At 41.9% G+C, this 14,069-nt stretch overlaps 1 protein-coding gene across 10 annotated transcripts in view; it reads left to right on the top strand.

Annotated features, from left to right (window-relative positions):
* Window positions 1-14,069, top strand: part of tjp1a (tight junction protein 1a) — a 102,277-nt gene that overhangs the window by 35,551 nt on the left and 52,657 nt on the right. The window contains exon 1 of one of the 10 annotated variants that reach the window (XM_042221019.1): window positions 4,080-4,103. The exons of the other annotated variants lie outside the window; for them this stretch is intronic. Within the exon in view, the coding sequence (XP_042076953.1) occupies window positions 4,089-4,103 (15 nt within the window). The 5' untranslated portion in view covers window positions 4,080-4,088. Of the gene's footprint in view, window positions 1-4,079; window positions 4,104-14,069 lie in introns of those variants that run through there. 10 annotated transcript variants of the gene reach the window in all.

Below are 14,069 nucleotides of genomic sequence, written 5' to 3'. Positions count from 1 at the left end.
CCCCCAATCAACACGTCTGGAAAACAGTGAGGGCTTTAATCCTGCAGAGGGCAGAGTTTCACTACGAACCACCTTAACCCTGCTGCTGAGGGGACTACTGACCTGCTCAGCAGTGGTCTCCATTTTAAAGGACAGCATAATATACCCATAAGTGGATATATGTCATATGCTGCACACCAGTTTTAACTCTTACATAGATAATTATATCTCTACCATATTTTTGAAATTCAGTTTGTGATGAATTGAAAAACAAAGATCAAGACGTCAGAAAAGCAAGTCATCAGCTTTCATGTTAGTCTAAAGACAATTAGAATTGAACAGCCTGCTTTACTGACATATGAACAGACATAATGAGAGTCTCCGCAGTGAATTTCTACTATCTCCAAATTCAACCGCACTAATATTACATTGGATAAATATGTACAGGGTGGGCCATTTATATGGATACACCATAAGAACATGGGAATGGTTGGTGATATTAAAGTTGACATGTCAATGGCTATGGGTCCATTCTTCATCAATGGAAACCTCAAGGCCACTGGATATTTGAAATTGCTACATGATGATGTGTTTCCCTCTTTATGCACTGAAGTTTGCACGTTCCCTGAGTTTTTCCAGCAAGATGGTGCACCACCACATTATGGGTGCCAGGTCCGAGCATTCCTAGATGAACAGTTTCCTTGAAAGTGGATTGGTCGTCGTGGGCCAGTTGAAAGGTCTCCCGATCTGACCCCCTTAGACTTTTATCTTTGGGGTCATCTGGTGTGAGTCTATGGTGTGAAGATACGAGATGTGCAGCACCTGAAACTACGGATATTGGATGCCTGTGCTGGCATTTCTCCTGCGGTGTTGCTATCAGTGTGTGAAGAGTGGGAGAAGAGGGTTGCATTGACAATCCAACACAATGAGCAGCACATTGAACACATTTTATAAGTGGTCAAAAACTTGTAAATAACTCGTGAAAAAATAACGTTACGTTGAAACCAAGCACACCGTTGTTTTTCTTGTGACATTACCAATAAGTTTGATGTGTCACATGGCCCTCTTCCTATTGAAAAAACAAAAGTTGTATCCAAGATGGCCACCATGGTCACCACCCATCTTGAGGAGTTTGCCCCCTCACATATACTAATGTGCCACAAACAGGACTTTAATATCACAAACGACTCCCATTTTATTATGGTGTATCCATATAAATGGCCCACCCTGTATATTTAATTTGCAATAAACCTCAGGCCTGTAGCTATTGTGCATCCCTCTGTGACTTCATGGGTTAGCCTTCAAAGCAGATGCTAGAAAACTTGATTAACTGAAATCGACATATCAGAAAAACCTACTGGGGATCGCGCTGCCAAGCAGAGAGAGAGAGATCTGTGTACCAACGGAGAAACAGAGGGGCACGGGCACAGATTCATCTGCAGATTAACCACATGCTTCTTGCTAAACATGCTATCTAGTAGTATTTGAAAAATGAACTCAGAATCTGGCTTTAGCATGAATATAATCAGCATTACATCTGCACTGAAGAGGAAGAATGTGTGAACAGTGAAATATAAAAGTTCCGATGTTCTGTTTTTGTTCTCGTTCATGAAACTGTAAGGGGCGACGTGAACTCCCTGGCAAGGCTGGTCACATTTATGAGGTGGTGTCGAGCCTTAGCTGGAGATATTTTATTAAAAATAAGAGAGGGGGCAGAAGGGAGAGCAGGAAGGGATGACTGATCAGTCAGCTGACAAGGATTTTATCATCCATGGGTCAGCGCCTTCACTTGAAGCCTTCCATGGAGTATTCTCTAGCTTTCTTTTGAATATTGAATGCAGTGTGCCTGGTGCCACTGGTAGCCTTGAAGTTCAGCTGGACTGTGCACAGTTTCAGAAACTCCGCATGGTCAGAGGAGCAGTGTTTAAAGAGGCGCCCTCCAACAGTATATATATCTCTGGCTCCTGTTCAGTGGACGCTCCCTCTGAGCCTCAGTGATGTTGCCAGTGGATTAGCTGTGCTCACATCCCTGTATCCTTTGTTATATCGTCTGCTTGTTTTCTTTTAATAAAGCTTGCTATCCTCCTTAGTCCCGGTGGAGGCTGGCAGACTGACAGGCATACGAGACACCGAGCAGGTGGACAGGAATGACAGGTAGGGAGGGTGTGATGGTGACAAACTGGGCGGAGGTGGAGAGGTGTTGCACGGGTGCTAGAAAAGGTCACAGCACCACAAACCCCTCTGTTTGTTTGGCGCAGTCACAGTTAGCGTCACACCCTGCGATGTTGTCGCTTTTGATTGTGTCTTCTTCTGTGACGAGCTACGTTCTTGTCAGTCGGAGTTGGAGCCAGATTTGCTTTCATGCATATGGGCACTTTTACAGTCACAGGCTTTGGCACGAGCAAACCTGCTCGGAAGGGGGAACATCGCTTACCTTTGACACCCCCTCCCGTCAGTAGCAAGTCAAAAGGACGTGCTCTTGAAGATAAAGAGAAACTCGACAAGAGTTTTAAGCTGTGAAGAAATTTTGATCAGTAATCGTCCCAGTCTGATGACTAATAGCCTGCACCGGTTACAAATTTAGCGTGCAACATGAAATGTTGTTGCTCATTTGATTCTCCGGTGGAGGCAGATGGATGTATTGGTGACCCCTCATCCCCCCCCATCGACTGGACGAGCTCCACCTTCCTGCAACGGCAGCTTAGTCATCATAGCCGCTGATGGTTTGTCCCTAATGGTGATCCATAAATAAAGGAGCAACCAATGAAGAGAATTGATTTCCACAAGCATGGAGGAGATTCATGCTCTGACTTGGACTCCTCTTCGCGGCTGTATATCACTCCTCCTGAGATGTTTTGCCCTTCATCTTTTTTTTCTTTCCTGTCTCTGACTTTAACATCCAAAACAGAGAGCTCCCTCTCTCTCCCTTTTTTTAGACAATAACATTTGCCAAATGTCTTTCTCTTTTGCCTTTGATCTTTTTTCACTTTCGACTCTATTTTATTAGTCCACATGCTCTTTTCACCTGGCCTGTAGCAGTTGGGTTTTTCTCCCTGCTCTGTGTCTGTCTGTTGTTTTCTTGTTTTCTCATTCGCTCGCACGCACACACACCTTCACCGTGTAAAAATTGGCCAGACTCTAACACACCAGCCTCTGACTTTTCTGGAATTTGCTCATTTTGCTGATTTTTCTGTTTGACTGACTCAGGTTAAGGATCTGAGAAGTGGACGTTCTTCAGCATTTTACTGACCTGATCTGTTGGGTCTGCATGCTTTAAAGGATCATACAGTTTCCTGTAATCCAGCCCTCTGATTCACTTACATAGTTAATCCACCAACGTAGCTACATATGCATTGGTTTGCTCCAGATTTGCATTTCATGTAGCAGATGTTCTCTGTGCTTCTGTGTGTTTGTGTGCATGCTTTTATGCTGGTCCACCCTGCCGTGGACATCCAGGTGCTTCTAACACCAGGAGCCATAACAGACCTGAGTTTATTAATGTTGTTCATTTCCTCTCGTCTGTTCGCCTCTGGCTGCCTCGCTGCTCGACTCTCCAGTCCAACATTCCACACACTCCACTGGAATTAAGGGAGAGGCCTGCGGCGAGGCAGGGAACGAGCTCAGGAATGTCTCTGTTATCACAGGGAGAGATGATGGAGGGAGGAAGGGAACAGGAGGTCAGGCTTGAGGGCCTCAGCGTTGTTAGACTGATTTCAGTCAGGACCGCTGGAGTCGTAGGAGTTCCCAGCATCAAAGCTTTGTGCACTACACACAGCTCTGCCCATAGGCTCATATTACCACAGAGGTGCGGGCCTCTGGCCCAATCAGAACACATAGGAATCTAATTTTAGAGCTGCGGCTTTTTAAATCAATATCTCCAGTCCTATCAGTGGCAGTGTCATGTAGATTATCTCACGGCTTTCATAGATGTCACACCAGGTTGGCTCTGCTCTCAGTCCACAGCGTGCGCTGTTGAGGATCACCCCACATTCACGCACGCAGGCAAATGCACTGGCTCCCAAACTGCACGTGCATACGGAGGGGCACATACGCGGGCAAAAGCATCCCTCTGGGTTAACCGTAGCTGGAGTCAGAGCGTGTGCAGACATATGCACATGTGTGTGGTGAGTGAACCTGAGAAACAAATTGATATGGTATGACGAGGACAGATTAAAATCAAATGCCATATTTTGGGAGGTTAGGCAGAGGCATCATGTTTTGCATGTGAGTGTTTGAATATCCGTATGATTAATTCAAGCGTTTGGTCTTCTGGAGAAAGAGGATCAGAGTGCAATTTTGAAGGTAAATGTTTCAGTGCTACGCGACATAAGGATATTTTCTTGTTTAACACTATATTTTGAACAAGAAATACAAAAAGGCGTGCAGTATAGTTTTAATGGGAGTGTTATTTTGTTGGTATTTTGTGCTCTGACTGATTTCAGTCATCTTTCAGCTCTTGTGTCTCTGTTGTGGGCTTTGGTGATGGTCGTAAATTAGAAATGAAGAGAAAGAAATAAAAGATATACAGAGCTTTTGAACATTAATGACAGTGACATCAGAAATTCCGGATTAAACCAAAGTGTTTTCTGAGAGGTTCATAACAAAGCGAGAGCAGATATGACGATGGAGCACAGCAAGAAAATTTATGGATGTAATATTAAAATGTTTTGGTTTTTTTGTTTTTGACCAGCGAGGAGGCGTCGGTTTGTTTGGAACACAGAACGAGAAGATCTTGTTTCAAACATCTTGCCTTGGTTTCCTATAAATACTCTAGATTCCCTTTACCCCAAATCCATGCATATTAGGTGTAATATTACAGTGTAACAATTCCCTTCTGGTCTCTGCAGAGGAGTTGAAACCTGGGTTCTGCTCCTATAGTTTATGTGTAAATGCAGAGGGCACATTTCTCCATGGGACGTAAAAAAAAAAAGTTAGTAATGTTTACAGTGATGGTTTCATATTGAGCTTTAGCTGCTCTTCAGATTTTCTCCTTTGTCATGTGAGATAAATGAACTATTTATCACATTTTCCTTACAGGCAGTTCAGCCCTTTAAACAGTTCACAGTGTCAGTGTGAGCTTTCAGTGAATGGATTTCTGTGTGAAATCCACTCAATCTTAGGCATGCATAATGTTGAATAGTCTACCTATTAAAAATGATTGTTTTCATCCTTTTACTAGTTCTACTATTATAGATTTAAGACTAGGCTTACCATGCAACAAATCAGAGTTACATTAAATTCAAGTTAAATTCATTTGATGAATAAAGCTGAATGGAAGAGATGTTTCCTTTAAGTATTTAAAAAGTCAAGCTGTTTTTACAGTTTAACATTTATATATCTAAGCAAAGGTTAACTGCTGTGATCCAGATGCTTTCTGGTAGAAAATCCTGTTGTCCTGTAATGTGTCATGCAATCTGACCTTCCCACAGGACTGCTGCCCCTGCACATTACACACTGACTAACAGCATGACAACAGAACTAATCACAGCCTTGTAGCTGTGGTCTGCATAATGTTCCCTCACACACACACACACACACACACACACACAGACACGTAGCACCTATTAGACTGTTCATGGTGTTGCTACACTCCGCCACCATCAACTCTATCAGCCATGACAACAGAACTAATCACAGCCTTGTAGCTGTGGTCTGCATAATGTTCACTCACACACACACACACACACACTTAGCACATATTAGACTAGTTTTTAAATCCTTCGTCATTTTAAAAATATTGACTGGTGTATTTAAAGTGTCGTCTCACAGTAGAGAGATGTGATATGAATTTTGATTTAGAGAATCTCTTGAAAATTCATGAATTATGAGCCGAACTCTAATTTCTTTTTATTTTGTTTCCAAGGAGCCAGACTTTCTTTTCATTTTTTAAAGCAGTCTTGAGCAAAGTTCTCCAGGGTTTCTGAAGGTCCTTCAAAGTTTCCTTTGGACATTGGTTGCATTTTTCCAAGCAATTCTTGTACTGAACCATGATTTTTTTTTTTTTTTTTGGGGGGGGGGGGGGGGGGGGTTTATAAAGCCTCCACTTAGCTTGTTGTGCAGTGTGGACAAGTGGAGATTAGTAGAAGTGGCAGCCCTAAAAAAAAAGCTATGTACAACAGATAAACAGTATCTGAAAGTCATGTCCTTAAGATGCATCTGGACCCTCAGTTGATCCATATGCTGTTCACTGAAGCCTCATCAGAAATGGTGAGGGATAGCATCCCAGGTTCAGGCTGCATTTTAGCCAGGGGTGTTTGGGATCTTTTCAAAATTCATGGAATTATGAACTCAAAAATGTTTGGTCACATTTTGATCCACTATACAGTATTTGTTTGATGATGACAATGATCCCAAACACACTGTATTAATACAGTAAAAGCATACCTGGTTAGAAAAAACCCACAATAGAGCACAAAGAGAAGCTTTGAATGTCCTTCAAGAAGCCTGGAGAACTATTCCTGAAGACTACTTAAAGGATTTACAAGAAAGTTTGCCTAAGAAAGCTCATGCTGTGTAGAAGGTGGTCATAGCAAATATTGACTTTCAAGAGTGGTAGAATTGCTGTTTATTTGCACCTATTTCAATAAATTGTGCCACCAGTTTCTCATTTTCCTGGTGCAATATAATGAAATGGGGTTGGCTCAAGACTTAATATAATGTGTAATAGGCAGGTAATTATAATACTATCTTTCAGATTTGTAAAACCCGTCAGATCTATGAAAGCAAAACTCAGCTGGCTTGTCTGCTCGGTAAAGTGAGGCTATGGTGTTTTGTAGGTGTATTTTTTTTTTTAACTCAGTGATCCCTGGTGTTGTTATCCTGGCAGTGCTGCTTCCATATGCTGTTTACTGTACATGTCACATGGTTAGGCCAGTGGCACTAGTTCAGCTGAGGGAGGCCCCAGGTGATAAAGAGCTGTAAGCAAACAGAGGCAGATAACAACTCTACGCAAGCCTACATTCCCTGTTGGCGGTGCAGCAAACGCAACAACAATGTACTCACGCCGCCATTTTTAAAAAAATTCTTTCTTCTATTTTAGAATGTGGCACAAAAAAAACGTATTATATTCCAAAATTCTCTCATGTGACTCTTAAAAAAAGGGCAAGTTCATTTTGTGTATTTTGAGAGTTTAAGGGGGTCATACAACATTAGAAACAATGGGCTTCATTCACACAAATCTGTGCTTAGACCACGCCAACGAATGAGTCACGCACAAATCTGGGATGTCATGTGAAAAAATTTAGAAGTGCTTCAGAGAATCTTAAAACAGTTAAACACCCCCCAATAATAATAAAAACAAGAATAAGAATAGGTTCATTATTTTCCAGTTTTCCAACACATCAGCATAAACAAAATTAAGTAAAACTCAAAAATATGTGTTTTTCCTAGTCCAATAAAAGCTTTGGCATCATTTATGATGTCACAGTGTGTGTGCCAGGACATTCACTGTACTGCAACCCAAATGCAGTTATTGTAACACTTTGGAAATGTGTTCATTTTGTGGCTTCCTCCTCGGACATTTGGATTGTTTCGCGTTCTTCAGCTGTAAAGTTATCATGTTTTTTTGCTTTTAGCTGCCAGGCTTCTCCTGTACCACAGCTTCTCCACTTTCACCCCTCAAGCTTGTGGTAAATGCTCTAAAAATGGAGAAATGTGGGCCTGGCAGTATGCAGATTGAAAAGCACAAGCCTATCGATTTAGAAATGATTCAGATTCACTAACAGATTCATTCACCTACAGTTGGTGATCAGGGAAAAAATAGCTGGCGTGCACATTTTTATGAGGGCTAATGTATTCCCAGCTCATGCCACTAGTATGCTTCAATAGCTCAGTTTTAGAATTGTGGGCCACTGCTAATTAGTTACAAAATTCACTAAAATATAATCAGAGCTTTATTTTCATTGTAAAGGATTAATAAAATTGTGTGTGAACATTTTTCTGCTTCTGAAGGGGCGATATTTGAGGGAAAAACCAGAATGCTCCAGGTTGAGCTTGCACACTTTCACCTCTTAGACTATGACAGTTTCCACAGGTGTCATATGGATTGCAGGACGCGTCAAATGGTTCAGAACCACTAAGTTTGCTGTTACACTCCTGTTGTTTACAAAAATGTACATATCCGCTTTCCAGGTTGGCATCCATCCACGTGTCACTACAGACTTTAAAATCAAATATATGCAAATGCTCTGTTTGCCCAGTGGATCCGGATGTGTGCGTTCAATGAGCTCACAGGAACTGGCTATATACTGGAGGATAGGATATTGTAAATCCCTGCCTGCCACCCAACTCAGTCCTGACCCAGCTCAGGCCCCACAATGTCCACCATCAGAAAGGTGGCTTAGAACAGCTTTTTTTGGTCAGCCCCCTTTATGCTGAGTTCATCAGGCTCGTCCTCTAAACAGAGAGCCAGGGCCATTGCCTTGTGGCTCTTTCTTTCTTTTCAGGCAACAAATGTGCTAAAACAGCACTCCATAATCACTTGGCATTAGGGGCTGTTGTGTTGGGCATTAGAGGTTAGAATTGACCAGTGGGACGTTATAAAAATGAGTCTGACAAGGGAACACCAAAGCTGATGAGTCTGGATCCTGGCACTGGACGGCTAGAGGATTAGTCAGCTAACACACTGGCTGGGGCTTCTGCAGGGTCGGGTCCCATCGCATCTCATCACCACCAGGCTAGAAGCGGCCCCTGTGGCTGCCGTGTCTCCATCCGCCTCTCTGGCTGGCGTGCTAGCTTTGGTACCCATCCTCCACCGCTCTCCGTCCTCCGTTGGACCATCGTGTCTTCTTGTAGCATGGTCCTTTCACTGGAGGAGCGGTATGATGTCATAAGCTTAGGATGGGAAGGGTTAAGTGGCAGTGGAGGGGCATGATTCAGTTGAGTTCAGAGAGATTTTGGTCATCACAGGTCAGAACACTTATCAAACACACACAGACTATATTTAGTCATTTTCAAGTCCAGCTGAATGCCCTTTGTCTCTGCTGAGACTCTCGCTGAAGTGATGTGTGTCGATAAGGAGAGCGAATACACAGCAAGCTGCTCAATTCGCTTCTCATTCTCCTAATCTACCGTATCACATTCGAAACGCTTAATCGACGCTAAAAAAAGGAGCACAAACGTTATTTTTTGCAAATGGAACTCAGATTTGATGTTCCCCTCGGTATTATCTGCCAGTCACAAGGAGAAACGCATTTACCTCGTTATCAGTGAACCATTAAATCACATTTACCGCGCAGCAACTAACCACTTATTTTGCTTTTGAAGTTAATTCAATGGGGGTTTTTTTTTTTACTGAATTACAGCCGCTTTTGTCCGACAGGCACATCTCAGCCTCTCCTGCCTGTGCCTGTTTCTCTGGAAGCTCCTGCTGTTGCCGCTTCTTTGCCCAGTGTGAGCAGCTTCATACTGCTGGAATGTAACAGTAACAGGCAGTACCATGGGAAGAGTCACCGACTGGGGGTGAGCTGCACGCCCTTTACTCAGGCCATTGCCGAGCTCACTGGACTTGAGACATTTCCTCATTCATCTTCATTTTTTTTTTCGCACTGTTGTGTAGCTTGGCCCAATCTTTGTTTGTGTTACCCCACCTACTGTTCTCTACTCATCAGCTCTTACTACTTTCCCTCTTTCTGCAATAAACTTAGTCTTCACTTTTAATTTCTTTCTTTTCCTGTTACTTTTTCCTGTTTTAGCTTTCCTCTGCTTTTTTTCACTTCATAGTCCTCCTAACAAATTATTTTTTCTCTCCTTTCAGTGTCTCGCCTTTCCTTTATCAGTTTCCTTCCTCTAGAACCTGGGATCTCCTCATGATTTTGTCCTGTCAGCATAATAAAGGAAGACTTTTTCTCAGTTATGATACTCTGTAAAAATGTACAAATACTTTACTGACATAATTAGCTGGAAAGTAGTGATCACACCTCCTAGTATGAGGTCAGACCTGCTTTTGGCTTCAGAGCTTGTCTTACAGTAACTCTTCATGGTATTGACTCAATAAGTCGCTGAATTTTCTTCCATATTGACATGACAGATGGAAGCATCACACAGTTGCTGGCGATTTGTTAGCTGCACATCCATGATGTGAATCTCCTGTTAGGGATCCATGCTTTCATGTTGTTTATGCCAAATTCTGACCCTTCCATCTAAACGTCACAGCAGAAATCAACCCTCATCAGACCACGCAACATTTTTCGACTCTTTTTCTGCCTTATTTTGGCGAGCCTGTGTGGATTACACCCTCAGCTTTCTGCCCTTAGCTGATAAAAGTGGCACCTGGTGTGGTCTTCTGTTGTTCCAGCCCATCGTCTTCAAGATTTGACTTGTGCATTCATTGATGCTCTTCTGCACACCCTGGTTGTAACTAGTGGATATTTGAGTTACTGTTGCCTTCCTATCAGCTCAAAGCAGTCTGGAACATTCCCCTCTGACCTCTGGCATAAACAAAGCATTTTTTGCCCAGAGGATTGCCACTTGCTGGATATTTTCGCTTTTTTAGACAATTCTCTGTAAATCCTAGAGATGGCTGGTTTGGATTTTCCCAGCAATTTCTGAAATACTTCTGAAATGCTCATAACAGCCCATCTGGCACCAACAACCACATTCAAAATAACTTAAATCACCTTGCTCGCTTTGAACTTCAGCAGGTCGTCTTGACACTGTGTACATGTCTAAATGCATTCAGATGTTGGCACGTGATTGGCTAGTTTGATATTTTTTTTTGTTGTATGTGATAATGAACTAAAGATTTGGAGGGGGGGGGTCATGATTAGTCAGACAAAGCAAACGTTAAAGACTTACTGTTCTGTGAGAAAATGAACTAGTCTCTTATCAGTTATGGCAGTTTCACATTGCTCAGAAAGAAAGTAATTATCAAATACTGATGTTTCTCTAACTCTGTATCTGTTCCTGTGATTAAAAGTGACAATTTCAGAACAGATGCTCTCATAGCAGCTTGCTCCTTTTTCTAGATACTGTATCTTTGTAAGGTAACTTTATATGGATGCAACATGTTCTTGAGAAAAAACAACCCTGAATACAAACATGTTTGTGTTCAGGGTTGTAAGTTCCCTGTTGCCATTACAAAAAGTGGTGTAACTTGCATGACAGCATATAGAATTTCTTTTCTTTTGGTCAGCCAGAAAAGTTAAACAGTTAGATGGAGTGAGTGGATCCATTCCTTTCATCTGTGTCTTATACACAAATACATAAACACATAGAGACAAACAGTGAAATGACACTAAATGCCTAAAACCTGGTCCTTAAAAGCCTTTATTTACTTCTTTGTTTTAAAAATACTGACTTACTGACTTGTTTTTATGTTTTCTAAAGCATCAGTATTGAGTTTCAGGTTTACATGAGCGACTGTTGGATAGCAGCAAAGTAAATCTTCTTTCTAACAGAGGTTAGTTGTGTTCACACAGCCTGAAATGTGCAGTTGCCCCCTCTGTTAGCCTTGTAAGTCTTCACTCTTCCTTGAAAATCAATTACATGCCACTTAGAGTATGTGTCAAATGGCATTTTGGTGCCTGCTGCCCGCTGTCAACACAGTAACTTGAGCTGCAGCTGTTGGACTTACCAAGATATAATCCTGACTCTCAGTTTAAGTGGGGCAGATTTGGAGGTCTTGTCTCCAAAGCTGCCTATTTATTAAGACGGAGATTCAACACATGCGTGACCTCCGACATATGTTGACACGCTGACATTTGCACGCGCGCAAAGTCACTGCCTTTTGGAGAGCAAGACATCCTTCGCTTGGCATCACTTCTGATCTGTAGCCAACGGTTATTGGCGCGCTGAAAATGTTCGGAGAGTACTGCATTTTTCTTTAATTTGGCTGAATAGAAACACACTGGTTCTGGCATAAAAGTGCAAAGTCAAAGTAGTGACGCTGGCTGCACAGTGTTGAAGTCATGCTCCTGTTTAGACAGGCATGGGGCGGTTCAGATACATTATATATTCAAAGCAAATGCAGACCTTTTATGGCCACATGTAACAATTCTCAGCTGTTAGGTTTCAATACTGAAAACAATACATTTCTGAAAAAAACATAAAGTGAAGCTGACTTCAGGATGGAGAAGGTCACCAGGAAAGTAACCAGCTGTGTGTTGATGCCTGCTGACTGCAGACTCATATGTTGACATATGATGTTCTGCCCTGCTTCACCTAAAATTGTTAGGATGAATTACAGATATATTGTAATAATATAGCTGTTGTATTGTTTCATATCCAGCTTGGTAGAATAATGCACGAGCAAAGGAAAAAGTCTCATTATCCTAATGCTTCTCGATTTGAATGTATTTCTATTTGTGTTGTGATTTATGATGATAAAGAAAATAAACTTTGCACAGTACACATTTTGTTTCTGGACTGTTATTATAGCCTGAGGTGAGCCTTTATTGGAATTGATGGCGGACAGTTTAACTGCTCCTTTTATTACACCCCTTAACCCTGTGGTCTGTGGTGATATGCAGAAACAGTATGGGATAATTGCTGTATTTTTCTGCGAGGCTAAAATTGAACTAATAGCACGTCTCTGACACCAGTGCCACTGTTTGGCTGTTTTATTTTTGTAATTTAGACCCGGTAAAGCCTTAAAAGAGGAATTTACTACATTGACATAATGGTTTGCGGTGTAACCTCCAGCTGACAAGCACCTTCTGGAAGAACTCTGGCTGAAGGAAAGGTGAATGTCCTCTTGTCATGGTAACAAATTATGTGGGCTGAGGAAGCTAAGCGTGCAAAATATTGTGACACATTCATTCTGTGACCTTGAGCACAGGTAAACATCGGCCATACTTGACAACTTTATCAAACCGTTTGCGGGAATTGCTTCCAGAATTCCTGGACTAGTCAACAGTGGTTTTAGGGCTTGCAGTGGCAAATATTAAGGCCATTCACGGTTCCCAATGTGTATGTAATGTGAGGATTTTCAGTAGTTCACTGCACTAATGCACTGTTAACTCAGAGTTTTCCCTTTTTAAGCACTTTCTCTCTGCAGCTCCACTGTTATAAAAGATCACTGAAAGTTTCCATTTTACAGACTCGTGCATGTTTTCTTTGAATTTATGTATTTTTTCTGTACCTATTCTCACTCCCTTAACATATTTTTGAGTTTCTTTTATCTCCCGTAACAAAGGAGCTTGGAAAACTCTTATACCATGTCAGCAGATTTCATGCACCAAGCTGTAACCTAGTGCGCCTTAGTGTGTAAGTGGGTGATAAAAATCACATACAGCTGCAGCCAAGGTGAAAGTTATTTGACACGCTTCTGTGATTTTTTTCTTACTTGCTCTTTTCCCTATTTTTTTTTCTTCTGTACAAGTTGCTTTATTTTATTATCAGCCTGCATGGATTGTGGTATGAAATTTTGGAAAAACACTCGGCACTTTGTATCTGCGTAATGATTTGGAGGCCACACTGGCTTGGCACAGGCGCACTGTAATCCATTTATCTTTACAAACAAATTGGACTGGGTAGCAACAAAGTGCTGCTTGAAGTTGCATTTGCATTGTATGCCAGAACAACAATGAAAGGAAAAGCTTGAATTGTTGTTCATGAGGTATTTACCGGGAAATCACACACAGACACACACACACCGAGACACAAACACACACACTAGATTGAGCTGAGAAAATTGCAGCATGAGATTTGACATGTTTTCAATTTATTGTCTCATTCTGCAGCAAACAGTGGGGCTGTCACGTGGATGTAAAGCAAGACGTAATGGCTTAGTTTCAGTAACAGATTTGTAAAGCGCGCAAGTGTTAATGGGTGTGGCCCACACACTACACAGAAATAGTGATCTGACAGTCTGTATTTAGGTTTTTGAGGGGAAGAAAATCTTATCACCCTGCTGAATGGTTATTTGATAGACCTGCAATGAGGCTTAACTTTGGCCGTCCCTTGCTGAGCTGCTGTACTGCAGGTATTTACTGAGAAGCAGAGTGAAGTTCAGCCAGGTTCACTGCAGCACCGCTTCTGCTCTCCAGCTATAAAAGGCACAGCAGCTCCTGTCTGATGAGAAGAGAGAAAGAGGAAAACTTTCTTGGTTGGTTGATCACAGGCTGCCTCTTGGAGTAAATGTTTTCAGAAGA

Source organism: Haplochromis burtoni, unplaced genomic scaffold, assembly GCF_018398535.1.
Source record: "Haplochromis burtoni strain Fernald_Lab_line unplaced genomic scaffold, NCSU_Asbu1 Contig_59, whole genome shotgun sequence".
In the NCBI taxonomy this organism is placed as follows: domain Eukaryota; kingdom Metazoa; phylum Chordata; class Actinopteri; order Cichliformes; family Cichlidae; genus Haplochromis; species Haplochromis burtoni.
Note: the sequence above shows the minus strand (reverse complement) of the source record. Positions and strands in the feature narration are given on the sequence as shown.